Source organism: Cynocephalus volans, chromosome 9 (genome assembly GCF_027409185.1).
Source record: "Cynocephalus volans isolate mCynVol1 chromosome 9, mCynVol1.pri, whole genome shotgun sequence".
NCBI lineage: Eukaryota > Metazoa > Chordata > Mammalia > Dermoptera > Cynocephalidae > Cynocephalus > Cynocephalus volans.
This window is the reverse complement of record NC_084468.1, coordinates 1533125-1552742: the sequence shown is the minus strand read 5'-3', so window position 1 is coordinate 1552742 and position 19618 is coordinate 1533125. Positions and strand designations below refer to the sequence as shown.

The 19618-nt window shown below is 50.2% G+C and overlaps 1 protein-coding gene across 1 annotated transcript in view; it reads left to right on the top strand.

Moving 5' to 3' along the window:
* The first annotated feature begins 5974 nt into the window (after nt 1-5974).
* LETM1 (leucine zipper and EF-hand containing transmembrane protein 1) overlaps nt 5975-19618 on the top strand; it is a 36240-nt gene continuing 22596 nt past the window's right edge. The window contains exons 1-3 of the mRNA XM_063107543.1: nt 5975-6310; nt 8095-8155; nt 16058-16508. Coding sequence (XP_062963613.1) covers nt 6232-6310; nt 8095-8155; nt 16058-16508 — 591 coding nt within the window. The 5' untranslated portion in view covers nt 5975-6231. The remainder of the gene's footprint in view (nt 6311-8094; nt 8156-16057; nt 16509-19618) is intronic.

Sequence of the window (19618 nt, the reverse complement as noted above, 5' to 3'; positions counted from 1 at the left end):
CCCGCAACAGCAGAAAGAAGAAAACAAGTTTTTCCTAAGCCCTGCGCCTGCGGCGAGGTCTCTGGGGAGCTCTCTGGGCCACTCCTTTGCTGGACTGGTGACTGTCTTTGCCAGCCTGAGTTGGGGACCGACCAGGGACAGCCAGAGTGCCAGCCTGGGGGCAGCCACAGGGGAACCGAGCCTGCCTCCCCTACCCCCAGCCATATGGCTTTCTTTTATTATTTGTTATCTGAATAGATTTACCGAAAAGCTGCAAAGATAACCCAGAGTTCCCCCCCCCCCACTTTCCCCTAATGATGACACCTTACATTTCCAGGGTAGCTTTGTCAAAACTAGAAACTGAGAAAAACCAACCCTGGTCCATTACTAGTAACTGAACGCCAGACTTGATTCAGAGTTCACCAGTTTTCCCACAAATGTGGAAAGATCTAAAAAGCAAATCTAATCAAGCTAGTAACACCAAGGTTAAGGGTTTGGATCCCGTTACTGGCCAGTCACAAAAGAAGGGGGGGAAAAAAAAGTCTGATTGAGGCTTCCACTGGCTGTCCCAGATCAACCATAACCCTGTAACCACATAACATGGACAACACAGGTGAGGTAACTGTTTTCAGGTGGTGGAAAACAGGAAGCACAGGACTGCAATCCCCAGAGAGGGGAAGTTCATGGGGTTAGCCTCAACCTCCTCAGCTCTCTCTCTATTTGTGGATAGTCTCCTACCATGGAGACAGAGTCCAGCCAGGCACCAGGGTACACAGCTCCCACTGAGCTAAGGCGCAGCTAGAATCTGTAGGGGCTACTGGAGGAGAGGGAAGCGTGTATAGGGGAACATGAGCTGTCCCACCGTCCTTGGCTGAGGAATGGACTGCACATGTTCAGGGTGAGATCACCTGGACTTACCAGAGAGCAACTGCCATGGGAGCTCTGGCCCAGCCAAAGTGGAGAGGCCTCATTCAAGCCTCCTGAGCGTCCCTGGCATGCGGCTGAGAAACCAGAATCCATGTCCTCGGAACTGGAACAGCATCCTAGAACAAAACATTCTCTACACACATCCTGTCTTGGTTATCTATTGCTGCATATCAGGTCAGCCTGAGCTCTTCCCCAAGTGGGTCTCTCCACAAGCTGTTTTGAGTGTCCTTATGTCATGATGGCTGGCTTTCCCTGGAGTAGAAATCCAAAAGGAAGCAAAGCAGAAGCTGCAGTCTTTAGTAATCTAGCTTTGGAAACCACGCATTGTCATTTCCACAAAATCCTATTGGTTGGTTACACAGGGCAGCCCTGCCCAATGTGGGTGTAAACACCTGCACACAAGGATCTACCAGGGTCATCTGGGAGGCTGGTTACCACACACCCTAACAAAGCCTCAAACCAAGTCCTCACAAGATCCACAAAGGAGCTGGCCAGTTAGCTCAGTTGGCAGCCTTATAACACCAAGGTCACAGGCTCAGATCCCCATACCAGCCACCAAGGGAAAAAAGAATAATTTTAAAAGATCCATGAAAGGGCCGAGCCCGTGGCGCACTTGGGAGAGTGCAGCACTGGGAGTGCGGCGACGCTCCCGCCGTGGGTTCGGATCCTATATGGGAATGGCCGGTGCACCCACTGGCTGAGTGCCGGTCACGAAAAAGACAAAATAAATAAATAAATAAATAAAAATAAAAAATAAAAGATCCATGAAAGAAGCCTGGCTGGTTCAGATACCCGTACCAGCCAGCCACAAAAAAACCCCCCAAAAAACCCACAAAGGAAACAGTTTCAGTTGGCTCTTACAGCATTAGAGAGGCTTGGGAAATGTCTTGGCCACAGATATGTTATGACAGAGCATAAAAACAAGCCTATTGCCTGCTAGAACAAAAATCAACACTCTTCAGAGGAAGGTAACAGAATCTAGAGACTCTATAGCATTTCATGCATAATAACCAAAATACAATAAAAAGCCACTAGGCAAGAAAGAAAGAGAAAAAGGGGACGTAATTTAAAAAAAGCAAGCAGAAGCCAGCCCTAAGCCTAGATGTTAGATTTGACAGATAAAGACTTTAAAACAGCTATTTTAATATACTTAATTTTTAAAAGAAAATATGGTCAAATGAATGAAGAGGAAATGAATCTCAACACAAAAGTGGAAGCCGTTTTTTAAAAAAGTAAAAATTCTAGAAATGAAAAATACATAATTAATACAAAATCACTAAATCGGCCTGATGGCAGATTGAACATCTATTCATCAGCCACCACTAACAGTTAAAAAGGCAGTCCATCGAACGGGAGAACATATTTGAAATACATATATCTGACTAATTGACTATATTCAGAGTATGCAGAAGATGCTCACAAGTCAATAAGAAAGAAGCAGAGAACCCAATGGAGAAATGGACCAAAAGCTAGACTTACACACAAGATAAGGTCCAATGGTCAAAAGCATTATGAAAAGGTGCTTCAAAATTCTTAGATGTGAAAGAAATGCAAAACGAAACCACAATATGCATCATCCTCCAGAATGTTTAAAGTCACAATAATCACAAAAGCAAGTCTTGGTGGGGATGTGGAGTGACTGTGCCACTCTCGCTGTGCTGGTGGGGGGAGGGGTAAGCTGATAGAACCACTTTGGAAAACTATTTGTCAGTATCTACTTAAGCACACCCTCTGACTGGCAATTCCACCCCTTTAGAAGGCATATGTATGAGCATCAAAAGCCATGTACGAGAATATTAATATCAACATTATTTGTAATGGCCAAAAATTGAGGATCCACCAACCACAGCACTGATAAAACAAATCGAGTTTATCAATGAGATATTAATGAGATAATACATAGCAATGAAAAATAACAAAGTACTGTTACAACAACTTTGATGAACCTGGCAGACACAGTGTTAAGTGAAAGAAGCCAGAGAAAAAAGTACACAATGTTTGCTTTCATCTATTTAAAATGGAAAAATAGGCAAAAGTGATGTTTGGCACTAGAAATCAGAGCACAAGTTATCTTTGAGAAGGGTGATGTTAGGAGGAGGCATCAGTAGGTTTCCAGAGAGCTGGTGGCCTCCCACCTTGACTGGAGCAGGGCTTGTGTGGGTGTGTGCATGATGGAAAATGCTTCACTGTACCAGTATGTTACACTTTATTTTTTATTTTGGGGGGGCTCGCCGGTCTGGGATCCGAACCCTTGCCCTTGGTGTTACAGCACTGCGCTCTATCCAGCTTAGCTAATCAGCCAGCCCTCCGGGTATGTTACATTTCAAAGGTTTGCTAAAATATGCATTTGAATTCCCTCTGACCCAGAAATCTTGTTCCTCCCTTCCCCTCTTCCCCAGTTTAAATTCCCTGGATAAGCCTTGTAGTCACTCTCTTTACACACCCTTGTCTCTGCCATCCCTATCTTCCTTCATCATACTTTCAGGCAAAACCCCAATCCAGGCAAATCCAACTCCTGCTCTGCACCTGAACTTGGCCAAAGCCTTCTGAGTCTTCCTCTGGCACCCTGATCCCTACCTGCTCCCTAACCCTTTCCTAACCAGGTCCCTAACCTCTTTCTGGCCTCCTCCCTAACCTGATCCCTACCTGATCCCAAACCCCTCCCTAACCAGGTCCCTAACCCCTCCCGAACCCTAACCCTAACCTCCCGGCGGGGGCATGTGTGCTGCCTGGACGTCCCACTCTGCTTCTCGACTCTGTCACTTGTGTAAATGCTGAGGGACTATGGAAGGTTATACGTGATTTGTGGGGAGCATAGGGAAAAGGAAAAGGGAGGCCTCCAAAAAAACAGAAACAGGCCGTAAAGAGTCCGTGATAATGAAACAAGCCGCAGCGCCATGGTTCTGCGCACGTGGCCTGCCGCACCAGGGGCCGCGGAGCAGGCACGTGGCGACTCATGCGGGCTGTAGGGGTGCACACGGCAAGCGGGCGGGTGCCAGATTTCTGTTGTTTCCTTATGCTTATTTTTATAAACGCGAAATGTCTATACTGAGATATTCTTTAGATACTCAGGAAACGCAATAAACCTATTTTGATTGTTGAGCAAGGAGTTTCTCTAACATCCCACCCTGCCCGGGCTGTGCACTCGTCAGGGGGGGTGCCCGCAAGCCCGGGCTCACACCGCCCCCTACGGACCCTGCTGTTGGCTCCTCCCCTCCACTCCACCTGGCTGGCTGGGGTGAGTCATCCCAACTGCAGGTGAGGCATGTGTGGCTACATTTCCTTACACCTGGCGCCTCGGGAAGGGAGGGGGCTGGGGACCGGCAGGGCCTCTTCCCTAGTCCAGTGTCCTCCAGAGTCCTGCAGACACTTGCCCAGATGTGGCGGTTACCTGCTCGGCACTGTCTCAGGCCAACGGGGACGCTGCAGCATCGACAGGGAGGAACATTGATTCTCACCCCCTCTGCGGGGTCTCTCTCTGTTTTTGGATGGCCTCCCGGCAGGGCCATCTGAAACACTGGGCCACCGTCCCTACTAACACTAGGACAATCTCCTGCACTTGGGGCATAAAAAGGCCAATCCTGTCTGACCCCGAGCACCTGCTGGCTCCGGCTTAGGCTCGCCCCTGGGTGGGGAGGACGAGGACTGCCCTTCCTTACCCCTGTCTCCTGGAGTATGGGTGGAAAAGGGGCCCCCTTGTGATATGTTGGCAGCAGAGGCCTAGTTTTCAGGAATGTGTGCTTGGATAAACTCTGCATCTGACATCTACAGTGCTCACTGAGCACTGCGGACACAGGAACTTCTAGAACATCTTCAAAGTGCCCTGCACTAAACAGCCTCACCCTCTCCCACCTGCGACGGGGACTCCAGGCCCATCCAGGCCCAGCACTTGGCGGTTCTGGTTCAGGAAAACCACCCGGGCAGGGGTAGTTATTTTTTCTAGATGGCCGAGAGCTGAGTGCTGCAAGCTGCGGCAGAGGGCAGCGAGGTGGAAGGGAGCCTCCTAGAGAGCCATGCCGTTCAACTAGACTCAAGACTGACCGGCCTGCTGGAGCCGGAGTTCCATACTCGTGTACGTGCACCCCAGAGCAGAGATGCACTGCGTGTGCACTAAGGACACCCTGGGGTTACAAAGCAGGGATGGAAAAGGCTTTCCAGGCAAAGGGCCGAAGAGAAGCAAACCCTGGGAGGTGGAAAGCGCCAGGTGCCATCGGGTTGGGGTGCAGGCCTGTGGGAAGGGACTTGCTGGGCAAATCTCTACCAGCTAGGGGGTACCAGAGAGCCACTGGGCCCTAGGTGCCGCGGGTCCCCACATTTTCCCCAGCCTGTTTCCCTGCCTCACTTCGTCGATTCCATCTTAGGGAAAGTAGGGCTCAGAGGTTCCAGGCTGCTAGGAGGCTGCCCGGTCTCTCCCTCCTGGGCTGGGAGGAGGCTTTTGCGAGCCGGCGCCTGAGGGTTCACCGGCCCAGCTCAGCGCTGGCGGGAATTCTGGAAGCGCCAGCCACGGCTTTTCCGCCGCAGACTGGAAGGTGGCACAGGCAGGGCACGGGCCAGGGCAGGAATCCTGGCGCCTTGTATCCGCTCTCGCCGCATCCGGGACCCTTGGGCTGCTCAGGCCAGAGCGTAACAGGGATTCCCCCAACCCGGGACCGAGGTCTTCCCCCTACCCACAGGAGAACGCCGCGAGCGGAGCGAGTTGGAGACCGTGGGGGGTGCGCTGCCACCCAGCGTAACGCTCCCTTCGAGGGGCCGACACGACCCTGTCCGCTGGGGCAGGACCCCGCGCCCTCCTCCCCCGCTGGTAGCCAGCGTCCCCGAAGCCGAGCAGCGCGGGGTCTCGGGAGCGTAACCCCGGCCCAGCCCTCCATCCCCGCCGGCCCTGCCCTGCCGCAGAACATCCCAGGAGCCGCGTACGCGCAGGCGCAGTGCTGGCCGGCAGCGGCGCGCATGCGCGGCCAGCCCCTCTGCGCGCACGCGGGGCGCCTTGCGGCACGACGAGCCCCGGCATGCAGCGCGCGCGGGGGCGGCCGCGCGGGGCACGGCGGGACCGGTAGTCCGCGGCGGGCGGGCGGGCCCTCTGCCGGCCGGCGGCGGGCGCCCGAGGGGCCCGATGGGAGAGGCCGCCCGGCCGACCCGCCCCGCGCCTCCGGACGTCCGTCCTGGGACATGGCTGCCGCCGGGCCCTTGAGCTGAGCACCCGTCGCCGGGAGCCAGCCGCCGCCGTCAGCCGTCCGCACGGGTCGGGCCTGGGCGTCGCCGGCACGGCAAGCAGCCGCGGCGCGCGGAGGAGGAGGAGGCCGCAGCCGGCGCCGAGCAGCCGGGCACATGGCGTCCATCTTACTGAGGAGCTGCCGCGGCCGGGGGCTCGCCCGCCTCCCGCCGCCCCGCGCCGCCGGCCCGAGGGGTAAGGGTGGGTCGCGCGCTGGGACGCGGCCCGGGTGTGGGGTGTGGGGTCCGGCCCCGGAGGCGAGGCGGCAGGTCGGGCGAGCACGGGATCCCGCACGGCCCAGCGGGGCGCTGCCGGGGGTGGGGGCCACTTGCCGCGCCGCGCCCCTCGGGGTCGGGCCGGTTGCCTCTGCGCCGGTGGCCCCGGCCTCCCGGGCCCCTGCCCGCCCTTTGAGCCTCATTGCGGCTGGGCCGCCTAGCGCTGGGTGGGGTCGCTGGGACTGTGCCTCGTGCTGTGACCTCAGGCGCCCCGGTCCTCGCGGGTCACCGCCTCCAAGAGGGATTGGGAAAGTTCTGGAGGGCTGGGACAGCTCCGGGTGCGCCTTTCCGTGACTGAAGCTCGGCGGAAGGTGGCGTCTACTCACGAGGACGGTCGTGCCCTTTGGCCACGCTCAGGGCTTCGGAGACGAGGCTGCCCCGGGGCCAGGGCAGACGCTGGCGAGCAGGACCTGCCGCGTTGCAGGAGCCCTCCTGGTCCTTGGCACCTGAAGCCAGCTGAAGCCATCACCTGCACGTGGCCCGCGTGGGATCGGAGCTGGCTGTGCATGCCGCGGGGACCCTAGCAGAAGGCGCCTGCGCCTAGCTGGGAGTAAACGCTCACGCGCGCTCTCTCACTACTCACTTTAATGCTAGTTAACCTTCTGAGTTTGTGCCTTATTTACAAGGTTGGTATAAAGATAAAACTTACTCTGTAAGAGTGAGAGAGTAAAGTCAAATAATTTATTTCAAGGTGCTTTACGGGTTACAAAGACAGCACTAGAAACGCAGTTCTTATCATTTTTAACAGTAATGGTTGGTCGGCCGCTTAGACCTTTGGAGTGGTGGGAAGGCAGGAACCTGAACAGCTTTCAGTCTTTGCGTTTGCTGTTAGAGCTCTCCCTGTACCAACTCGGATGTTAGGAATTGTGATAAAAGTATGAGTGTGGCCTCCTGTTAATGATGTCCTCACCCCAGAGGGTCCCCTGCCAACAGGGTCGGCACCTGCCTTCTCCATCTGTTCCTTCTCACCCAGTGGCCCTCATGGTGGGCCAGTGTGAGTGGTTTCTGCACAACCCGAACCTGCTCACTGCCCTCACTGCCTCGAGGGATGTGGCCAGATGGGCATCTCAGGATACCTCCTGCCACCCTGCCAGCTCCTCTGTGGTCCCACCAGCCCTGTACCTGTCTTGTCCCCGGTGGTTTGATCACAGTGGGCCCCGAATGTCAGTGGTGTGAATGAACTCTGACTTTATGCTTATGGAAACTAGAGTGAGTTAGGGAAAACGTCTAAGAAATGTGTTGTTCTGGTCATTCTCATAGCCCTCGTCCCCTCGGGATTGTTGCTTGTTCTGCAGGGCTGTCTGTACGTTGGGGGTAATGTGCGCCCTGGGCTCTGCCCACCAGAGCTAGTGCTACTTGGTGGGAGCCTGCAGGCCTGGCCTCCATGAGCCCTGGGCTGGGGAGCCCAGTGTTCCCTCCCTGGGACTTGGCCTGCTTGGCCTCCCACTCGGGGTGTGCCAAGCTAGCGACTGCTTCAGGTTCCCGTTCTTTCCCTAGGACTACCCTGAAATACTAACTGGGGCAGACCCTTCACTTAGCGACTCTCTGAAACCTTTCAATACTCAGGACAGGCTTCCAGAAACTTCTACGTAAAGGTTTCTACAAAAAAGATTGGTACTCTTTCAGACCTTAAAAGATGGTATCAATACAAGTATAAATCTCCTGGTTTGAGACGTACTTATTTTTTCTTTGTTTTTGTCGTAGGTAGTCTGGGTGATCGTGCTTGTCTCAGTTGTACCAGAACCTTGAGGTTGAGAAACCGTGCGTAAGTAAATCCAGGCCTCTCTGCACCTATTTGAACATGCCGGAGAGTGATGTGTGGCTCTTGCTTTTTGAGGGAAACAGTATATTCTACTTTCCTGTACTTTGTTTTTGTTTCTTTTAAACCTTTATCTTTTTCTTTTGAAAGCGATAACCACATATATTAGTAAATCTTTAGAAAATAAACACTCATAATCCCAATACCCAGTTACAAGTATCATTAGCCTTTTGGTGTATTTTATTCTGATCTTCTTACGTATCTCTTTTTTAACACATGCAGTTGTAATCACAGCCTATGCACATTTTCATGTGCTTAGTGTGACCAGTCTTTTCCGTGATTCACATAGCTGCCATTCTTAGTGGCTTTCTGCGTATTTGTGCAACAAACTGTTTGGACATGCCATGCAGCGTTGTAGGTTGGGATCCCTATGTGAACACAGGGCAAACCCTCCCTGGAGACATATTTGTTCCTTCAAGGTGCATGGTGACTGAGCATTGACCACATGGCATGCCCCCTACCTGGTTCTGGGGGCACATTTTTCACATGGTAGGCTTAGCCCTTCCCTTTGGCATCCACTTTCCAGCAAGATGACAAATAATGATTAACAGGTGGTGACAGCATAGCACGGTGAGGCTGCTCTCAGGTCAGTGGGCCAGTCCGAGAGGATATCCTGGAGGGAATGACATCTGTACTCCCCTATCCCACAGGGACTTGAACTTCTCTCAGGGCCACTATGCTCTCCTGCATCCCCTTATTATAAGAAACTGTTACTCTTTCCTGGATGCTTAATCCAGTGACCCACATGGAGCTCATCTCTCTCATCTGACATCTCTGCTTCTTCATATGTGAGAGGCAGGACCACCCCAGCTGGCCACCCAAGACAGAAACTCCCACCTCCTCCCCAAGTCCTGTCCCTCCTCACAGATTCAAGGGCCTGCAGATTTTCATATCCATTTAAGGTTGTTAGTTATAAAACTTTTCTGCACAGTGTTCCTGAGATAACTTTAATTCCCTAAAATAAAGACTACAGAATTCATACATGAAAACTTGGTTGTTATTAAAGCAAAATCATGCCCAAGCATATTTTAAGTTTCATGGCTCTTGTGAAGTGCCGGAATGAGCAGCTAGGCTTGCATGGCTTTTTGAGTATGTGGGAGTGTTTCTGCAGCTGGAACTGCTGGGTGCATGAGTGGCATTTGGTGCAGACATCGACAAAGCTCCTGTTGAGAAGCATTTCCTGGTCTGTGCCCTCCCACAGCAGCCTCTGAAGACCTTGCCTGCTGCCAGGGCACTCCTGTCTGGCTCAGGGCTTGAGGGTTTTTTGTTGTTGTTGTTGTTTTTTGTTCGTTTGTTTGTTTGTTTGTTTTTGGTGGCTGGCAGGCCAGCATGAGTTTTAACTAAGTTTCTCTTCTGATCGTTGCAATACTGTTGCCATGAAATCTTATTTTCTATGATGATGGAGACATTAGTATATGAGCGTAGAACATCTTTATTCTTGCTGAAGTGTGGGGCCGGCCCGTGGCTCACTCGGGAGAGTGCGGTGCTGATTCTTGCTGAAGTGTGTTTTTCTACTCTAATCTGCGGGTGGCTGGGGATGTGACTGTGACATGGGGGTCAAGGTCACGGTTGCTAGGAAGATGTGGCCCCATGGGGCCTGCTCTTTGGGTTTTTAAGAAGAAGCCAGAAATCTGGGTTTTAGTGTGAAGTCTCTGGTTTTGAAGTACTGACCTCTGATGCAGGTTATGGGATTGCTACGTGGACTCTGTTCTGCTCAAATCCACTCAGGTGTGTTGGGGGGAGGCACTCTGATCAGTGACCCCAGCAGCCTGCCCAGGCATCCACCATTGATTCCTGGGCAATGTGTGTCTGTTACCTGCACCTGCCATTTTCCCCAGTGAGTTCCCAGGGTATTCCTCGCTGGGGACCAGGCCTCCCTTCCTTTGATTTCTTGTCTGTCGTCCTAGATGAACTTTTGAAATATTTTGTTTTAAAATAGTCTTTTGGGAATGTAACTAAAATGTCATTAAACCCATCAAACCACTTGGGAGCATTGACTTTGAAATAACATGTACTCTTTCCAAGTCTAAATTGTTTTCTTCATGAAGGCCTTTGCTCTCCTCTTTTAGGAAAAAGGTATGTCACTTTTTAAAAAAATCTGTATGATTTTTTTTTTTTTTTAATTCATTGTAAAGCTACATGATTATGCCACTTGTTGAGTTAGGCAAATCATGACTAAAGCCAAAACGTTTCATTATTTTAGTTATACTAGATTTCCATTTGTATTGTCAGGGCTAGGGCCCAGACCCTTCAGACCTGCTGTACAGACTGGGTCACCAGACCTCTCACACGCAGGTCCATGCTAGGTAATTGGGAAGGATCCCCGGAGCGACTGGCAGGTGACAGGAGCTCAGTCCTCAGCAGCAGCAGTAACAGCAGAAGCCGCAGCGGCGGAGGCCTCTCTGGGCATCCCGTGGGTACTGGCAGCAACAGCCTCTCGCAGCGGTAGCAGCCTCCCTGCCCCCGGGGTGTCCCGGGGCGGGGGGATGCTATGGATCAGAGCCACTCGTCCTTTATACTTAGGTCCGTAACCCAGGACACCTGGGTGCACACATGCATCTACATCAGACAATAGCCAAGGAACACCTGGGCACACATGCATATTTACATCAAGTGCTCGGCAAGATTCTGAACATCTGAGGGACCCTGACCATTTTCCTATATTTTCCCAACATTCATATAGGCCATATGCATTGCCTTAAGATAATTCCCACATATTTTTTGTTTTCATTATCACTTTGTATTATGTTTTATAAGTGATTGTTGCTGGCATGTAAGTTACTAATTTGTGTAACTTTCCTGTGTCTGGCTACTTCCACCACTCTGTTTCCTTGTTTAGCCCTGCAAGCAGCACAGTGTTATGGCTGTGGTCTTCTGAGTCTGCAGTAGTAACCTGCCTCCTCCTTCGGAGTGCTTTCGCTTCTGGCGTGGTTTCAGTTCTTACCTCAGTAGCCAGATCTGTATCAGAACAGCAAAAAGTAGAGGATCCTAGTGTTTATTACATATATTGTTAGCTTTTAGGTTCAAGTACTTTCTGCCATGTCTGTTTATTCTTATTTTAAAGTATTTTTATTAGGAATGGATGTTGGATTTGTCAAGCACCTTTTTAGCATTTAAGATTCGTACTAAAACAGGGCCGAGCCCGCGGCGCACTCTGGAGAGTGCGGCGCTGGGAGCGTGGCGACACTCCTGCCGCGGGTTCGGATCCTATATAGGAATGGCCGGTGCACTCACTGGGTGAGTGCCGGTCACAATAAAGACAAAAAAAAAAAAAAAGATTCATACTAAAACATAAAACCTGTGCTTTATTAACATAGCCTTTTTTGTAAGTTCCCACTTTTGAAGATTTCCTTAAAAAGTTAAACAGTGAGAATTGTAAAGCTGTTTTGATGAACTCATGCTTCAAATCAAGAATTATGGGTGAGTGGTAAAGTCTCGCTGCCAAAAAAATTTTTTTATTTTTGTTACACGATATAAAAAATCTTGAATCACACTGATAACTAGTTGCAAGTGGTAGCCATTCGTACTAGTTTTTTTTAAGTTATTTTACAATCTCAGGCAGTCTTCAGTTGAAATGATCCAGATCCCTGAAGGGTGAGTAGATGAAGCATTTTTGATCCAAGACATTATAGATATTATCTAGCAACTATTGACCTTCTTTCTCTTAGAAATAGAGGCAGGGAAGCAGTACCCAGCACTTTGAATAAGCAGTCAAACCATGGACAGCAGTTCTGAAAGCCAGCAGACTTGAACCCCAGTTGGTGGGAAAGCCTAAGCTGATGTGAAGCCGTTTCTATTCCTAAATCTCAGTGTGAATGCTGACGACAGTGGCTGCAGAAATATTGCTTTGTCGATCACAGAGCAGTGCCTCAGGCCCCCAGTGACTACATGTCCTTTTAGTGTATGTGCTTGGCACATAGTAATGCTGAATTCGAAGCTCTGAAACATGCCTCCTCGAGGACTAGAATGAGTTGTTGGGATGTCATGAGCTCCACTGGTGTTCTTGGTTCCCCAGTTGAGGGAGTGAGTGGCTTGAGAGCGAGCATGGTTTTACTGTGTAATCCCATAACCATGGGTTTCTGGGTAGAGAGTTGCCCTGCACTTCTGGAATGATCTCTCCTGGTCATGGTGGCTCTTGCTACATTGTCCTTCCTTCCTTTTTTTCCTTCTTTTTTGTTGCTGGGGATAACTTTGCCCCTGTTGGCATCGTGTCTGTGAAGAACTGAGGATGGTGTGTTGTGGTTGGCATCCTCCCTGGCTCAGCCAGTGCAGCCCATGGCAGGAGGTTCTGGGAACGAGCGGCACTGCCTCACCGGGAGCTCTCCTTTGGTAGTGACTGTTGAGAATATATAGGAAAATGGTCAGGACCCCTCACATGTTCAGAATCTTGCCGAGTGGGGCCGGCCCGTGGCTCACTCGGGAGAGTGCGGTGCTGATAACACCAAGGCCCCGGGTTCGGATCCCATATACGGATGGCTGGTTCGCTCACTGGCTGAGCGTGGTGCTGACAACACCAAGTCAAGGGTTAAGATCCCCTTACCGGTCATCTTTAAAAAAAAAAAAAAAAAAGAATCATGCCGAGCACTTGATGTAAATATGTACATGCACCCAGGTATTCCTTGGTTATTGTCTAATGTAACTGCGCATGTGCACTCAGGTGTCCTGGGTTATGGACTTAAGTATAAAGGATGAGTGGCTCTCATCCACAGTGCCCCCCACCCCTGGGATGGCCACGGGGAGGCCTCTACCGCTGCTAGAGGCTGCAGGCCGTTGCTGCCAGTGTCCCCAGGACCCTCCATGAGGTGGCCACCACTGCCGGACCTATAAGCTGCTGCTGAGGACTGAGTTTGTGTGGTCTACTGACAGCTCCCGGGATCTTTCCCAATTACTTAGCATGGACCTACATGTGAGGCGTCTGGGGACCCAGTCTATACAATGGGTTTGAAGGGTCTGAGCCCTAGCTCTGACAATATAAATGGAACCTTAGTATAACTAAAATAATGAAACATTTTGGCTTTAGTTATAATTTGCCTTACTCGACAACTGGCATAGTTGTGTATTTTTACAGTGGCCCACAGGCATTTATTTGTACCTGTGGCATTTTTGCAACTGTTCACAAGAGTCAGGAACGTACTGTGGGAGGAGAACAGGTCTGGGCCCCCACCTGCATCTTCCACCTGCTTGTCCAGGAGGCTGTGTAGCTGACGAGAAATGCTGCTCCTCTGCAAGGCACTGCTTAATTTTTTCTTCTTGAAAGTAATGGCAAGATGTCCGGGTTGAGATGGACATAGGAGTCAGCATCCTAAAGTAAAACGTGTGACTTTAACTTGTGCCTGAGCTTCTTAATGCTGATGAACAGCCTCCTGCCTCTGGCAGCCATGTGTTTCTTGTTGAACTGTTGCTTTTGCTCAGAGTGGTTTTCTCCCTGCTTTGTAGGTGATTTATCAAAGAAAGGAAAGAAAAGAAAAGGCGTGAGAAGGCCTAGTGACTGGGGTGGTGGGAAGCTGGGCCCACTGCTCCTGTGAAGGTATGGCCTGCAGGTGCTTCTAGGGGGAGTGTCACCACCGTCCATGAGCTCTGGTGCGTTGGGGCACAGAGGGCCAGCCTTCCTTGGTGATGTTGTCAGTCCCAGTTGCTCGCCAGAAGCTTGCAGCACCTAGATTAGTTTTGTGTCGATGGAAATTTTAAAAATATTGTGTGATCTTATGCTTCTTGAAAATAGGTAAATCCTTCTGGACAGATTGTTTGTAATAGTAATGTCTTTACTGTGCTTGAAGATGGGCAGAGCTGGGGCTCCTGGCCCTCCCTGAGTGTGTGGGGTGCTTCTCTGCTTGGTCTGCGTCATACCTTTGCCCGTCGGCCGCCCTGTGACTACTCATGCCATGCCTTCTTGTGGAAACCATGCTTCTTGCTATCTGAGGGCTGGGAAATTGGACAGTTCAGCTTGATGAAGACAGGAGGTAACCTTTGCTCCTGCATGTGGGCACTGCCATCACCTGTACTTGAAGGCGGGGCTGAGGCATGGAAGGTACAAAAGTGGGCTGTGTCTTGCAGCTGGCAAGTGGTTGGGCAGTGATCTCAGCCTCTGTGGGCCCCAGCAGCTTGGACACTGAAGCCGGCACACTTTGTGCTCTGAGCCTCTCTGGGCCAGTGTGCCGTGCCAGCTGTACTTGCCTGCTACAGGCTGCGGGCCGAGACAGGCATGTGCCTGCTGGTCCCACCGCAGGACTAGAGTTTTCCCACCTTGTTTCCAGCCTAGATTGGTGGCTTCTCCACTGCTTTGATGGGGCAGTAATTGGAGCTGCCATGTCTATGGTGGGTGTTGCTGCATGCCAGACATCGTTCTGGGTACTTGATGCATATTAACATACACATTTACAAAGGAAGCTCCTGAAGCACAGAGAGGTTAAGTTACTTGGCCAAGATCAAAGCAGTAAGTAGTGGAGTCGGAATTTGAGCTTGGACAGTGTGCTGCAGAGCTCAGGCCCTCACTGCTGGTGCTGAGCCAGGTGCAGAGATGATGGAGGTGAGAAGAAGTGGGGATACATTGGTTACATGGCATGCGGGGCCTCTGGAGTAAGCTGGAGCCTGTGGTGCTCAGGGGTGGATTTTTGCATGAGCTGGGGGAGAGGTTTCAAACGTGCCAGGTGGGATGAGTAGGAGATTATGAACCTGAAAGAGCATTGCACAGGTCAACTGTTTCAGTGTTGGACTGTAAATGGCATCATGGCACCATACTGGCATCAGAAAAGGTTCTCTGTGTCGTGTACAAACCCCAGGCTCCGGGCCAGGCACAGGCCGTGCTGAAGAAACTCAAGCCTCAGTGGTGCTCCTCACACAGGCATTTTGTGGTTGGGGATCAAGAAAGCAGCAGCTTGGGGCCCAGAGCAACAGACTGGCTGGCTCTGGCTGCCCAGGGCCCAGGCAGTCCTGTGGGCCTGATGGAGTGTGACAGAGAAGGGTCTGAGGTTTTGAACTAACACCTTCCAGCTGTGGCCTGGGAGGCCTCAGGCTGGGTCTCCAGCCCTCAGGAAGCCCGCATTGCAGTGGAGAGAGAACGGGCATGATGGACACAGTGCACGTCTCATCTGTAAGACGGCCAGGTGTCAGCAGAGTGGTGGTGGGTGGCCAGAGAGGCCACAGTGAGGCAAGGTGTGAGCTGGGGGCATCCAGGCGGGGGGCAGCTGCAGAGGCTCGGGGTGTAGGGCCTGCCAGAGCCAGAGTGGAGTGTGCAGTGGGGGAGACCAGGAGGAGATGGGCCTTGGGCTTCGTTCTTTGAATTTTGCCATTTTGCTTAGATGCCTCCGGTCAACTGGTGCCCAGGTCAGAGTCTGTTGTGTGAGCATCCTCGCTGATTTTTAGCTCTTGGTCAAGAGCCACAGGCCTTTACAGAAAGCCACCTGTTAGGGGAGAGGACCTACAAATTCAACAAACTCCTTACTCCACACCCTATCTCCCCCTAAATCCCAAAGAAATGCACCCCGCCTCCCCAAGTCGTTGGGAGTGGACCTGCACTACCCACCTAGAGGTTGGGTTGTGTCCTAAAGGGTCAAATGTTTGCCAGTTGAGTTCATGTCCAACCTGCGTCTGTGTGGCAAATGGCAACCCTGTGCTGCTGTTGGATGTGGGGCAGGTCCCGCTGGATCGCATCATCCTGGTGTCACACACAAGCCCCTTCCGAGGGACTCCTGGGGGGTGTTTCACGCATCAGGAAGCAGCTGGGCATGGTGTGTGTAGTTGTGGTATGGTGGCATGGGGTTTCTGCTGCTCTTGTCAGCATTTGGTGCTGAGCAGTCAGAGACAAGTGCTGGCTTCTCATTGCTGGTTTCCCTTTTTTGCTTTTTCAAGGAATGTTGTTTTTGGCTGCTGCACTCCGCTCCACCCTATGTACCTTCCCTTCAGAGGCAGTCCCCGCAGCTGTTGGACTCCAAGGCCTGAACACTCACACACGGCGGCAAGAGTGCCCTGGACCCCTGGCTCAGCGGGTTTGGTTGTAACAGGACCTCAGTACCTTCCTGTGCGTGGCTGGCACTCATCGCCCTCCCTTGGTGAGGACTCTGTAGTGGAAAAGTCCCTCAAGTCCCTGAAGGACAAGAACAAGAAGCTAGAGGAAGGTGGCCCCGTGTACAGCCCCCCTGTGGAGGTGGCGGTAAAGAAGTCCATTGGGCAGAAGGTGCTGGATGAGCTGAAACACTACTACCATGGCTTCCGCTTGCTCTGGATCGACACCAAGATCGCTGCGCGCATGCTCTGGCGCATCCTCAATGGCCACACCCTGACCCGCCGGGAACGCAGGCAGGTAATGGGGATGCGCCCAGGGTTGTCTTTTTTTCACCTTGTAGGTTGCTTTACAAATATTTTTAGGGCATGCTTTCTGCTTTTTTTGGTAAAGAAAAAAAGCAGTAAAACTTATACAAAAGTGAACTTCCCCTATATTGCCACAAATGAATTGTAATGCTGACTGCTGACTTTCTGATGTCTCTTCTGCCAGTGGTTTTCAGTATACACATCTGTTTTCTCTCGGTGTTTTGATGCTATTCCCCGGCTTTGGTTTCTCTGTCTCCTGTTGAGAGGTCTGCGTCTGTACAGTGGCATCCCTGCTGCAGGTGGGCTGCCTTCTCTGTCTCACTGCTCCTAGTTCTGTCTTTAGGGCCCTGTGTGTTCCTCTGGGTGAGTTTGTTTTCATTTATTGCTTCGGGTCCATGCTCCCGACTCTGAGGTTGTGCGTCTGCCATTGGTTCTAGAACCTTCTGGCTCACCAGCACTGGGGCTGTCAGAAGCTCCTGGTTCAGCATCTGTGCACCAGCTCCTTTTATCCTTCACTGCTCTTCAGAGATTCTTCCTGTTTTCTTCCTGTGCTCTCTCGGAGCTGCAACTTCCTCTTGACTTCTCACATGCTGAGCATGGCTTGTGATACTTATTAGAAGTCACTTTTCCAAAAGGAATATGTGTTCAGAAATAGATGTTTCCCCTGCAGACCTTCAGGTCTCTCAGTTGTTTGTGAAGTAACTGACAGTTACGCTGTAAGCTTTTCTTCCTTTTACTCTCCCAGTTCTTTTCTTTAGTAGTGAGTTCCGAGGAACAAGGGGCGGCTTCTAGCTCTGTGTTCTAACAGTGGCACTAGTGCCCCCAAAGGAAAGGTGCAGAAATGTCTCTTCCGTCAGACAGTCTGCTGAGAGTTGGCTAAGAAAGATTCCTCAGTGAGGAAAGGAGGACTATTTTAATGCATCTTGGGAATTAGCTGTTACTTAGAGTAACTCCAGCTTCTAATTCTATACTTGTTCTCAAGAACTCCGTTGAGAACGAGTCTGTTTAACTGGCAGATTTAGAAGGGAGAGATTGATTGATGAGGAAGGGGTCATATTGGAATTTCAGAGCTGTCCTATCAGTGTGATGCCCACTGTGGCTTCATTACGAGGTCATACTTTACTCCTGGGATCTCCTTCTGACCCTCTCCCTTCCCGTTGCTGTGAGAGTTCCGGGTTTTTTTTGCTACTTCATTGAAGAAGATGAGACATTAAGAAAGAAAAAAAAAAAGTTGGAGCAGATGAGTAACTAACTACAGGTGAGGTCCCAGCAGAGATGCACTGTTTGCCGTGGCAGCAGGTCCCCTGTTATCAGCATTAAACAGAGGGTTTGTGGAGTGTGCTATTTTTTCTTGGTTTTGGGTCTCATAGGTGATTTGAATTTGAACAAAATATCAGTTCTAATTCTGTGTGAATAGTGTTTAAGTGGAAGACAGACTCAGAGTGCTGTGATTTAAGTTTATGTACTATTGAATGCTTGCTAATTATGTTAAATAGAGAATGACAGACACGTCTGAGTGTGGAATAGAGGCATCGGGGAAGTTGCTTTGTGTGTAGTTCTGGGCCCTGTGGTGCTGCATTAGTCAGTGGGAGGAGGTGTGTTTCTGGTCCTTCCAGGATACCTGCTGAAGCAGGAAATGCTTTAAAGTGACAGTGTCAAGGCCACAGCAATAGGGTCAACACTAACTCCCCAGCGCTTAAAACAGTGTCCTCAAGGTTTGTCCATGTCGCAGCGTGTGTCAGAATTTCCTGCCTTTTTAAGGCTGAACATTATTCCATTGTATGGCTAGACCACATTTAATCTTTCATGTGCTGATAGTCACTTGGGTTGCTTCTCCCTTTTGGCTATTGTGAGTAAATGGAATTTTTAAATTTCAATTTCCAATTGTTGATTGCTAGTATATGGAAATATAATTGATCTTTATATATTAATCTTGTATCTTGCAGACTTACCAAATCCGTTATTAGTTTTAGTAGTTCTTTGTAAATTCCATCAGAGTGTATTGGTAGCAGATTTTTGATTTTTTTTTTCCCCCAAATGCTTTTTCTGCATCTACTTAGATAATCAAATGGGTTTTCTTTTTTAGGGTTTATTGTTTGTTTTTTTGGCATCTGGCTGGTGTGAGGATCCAAGCCCTTTGACCTTGGTGTTACAACACTGTGCTCTAACCAACTGAGCAACCCCCCAGCTGCCTTTTTAAATTTTATTAATTAAATGGTTGAGATGTCAGATTGGATTTAAAAAAGCAAGACCCAACTATAAGAAACACACCTTAAATGTAAAGACACAAATAGATTAAAAGTAAAGGATGAAAAAAGGTAAATTGTGCTTACGCTAGTCAAAATAAAGCTGATATGGCCATGTAAATTTTAGACAAAGATTTCAGAACAAAGAGTATTACTGGGATAAAGAGGATCATGTCACGATGTTAAAGAGATCAGTTTATGGAGGAGGATACAACATTCCTAAAAGTTATGTACCTGGTTACAGAAGCTAGATACGAAAGAGCATATTGCACTTCCCTGTGTATGGAGTGTCGAGAGAAGGCAAATTTATAGAAACAGAAATCATATCATGCTTGCCTAGGGCTGGGAGTGGGAATGGAGATTAACTGCAGGTGGACACAGTGGAACCTTTTGGTGTGACAAAAATGTTGTAAATCTGGATTTTGGTGATGGTTTCACATTCTATAAATTTACCAGAAATCATTGACTTGTACATTGACTATGGGTGAATGTTATGGTACATTTAAAAAAAACTGGAGGATATAAACAGATACAGGTGCCAGCCTGAAGGTTCTGTCCCTGCCCAGATATGGACCATTTGAGAATACAGACAATACTATTAAGTAAACAAGTGAAAAAGTAGAGGAACCCATGAGTTTGTTTTGATAATACATAGAAAAATGAGTGTGCAGGAAAGCAGGTTCTTCCTTATTTCAGATGGTAGACACAGAGAGTTAGGAAGTCTGTTCTGTGACCCTCAGAGTAGAGGCTGGGGAGAAAGGCTGAGGAGAGGGACATTTGCATGGTCTTGGGATGTCTACCATAGATGGCCCGCTTTTGCAAGGGGAGATAGAAACTGTACAGAACACACCTGGAC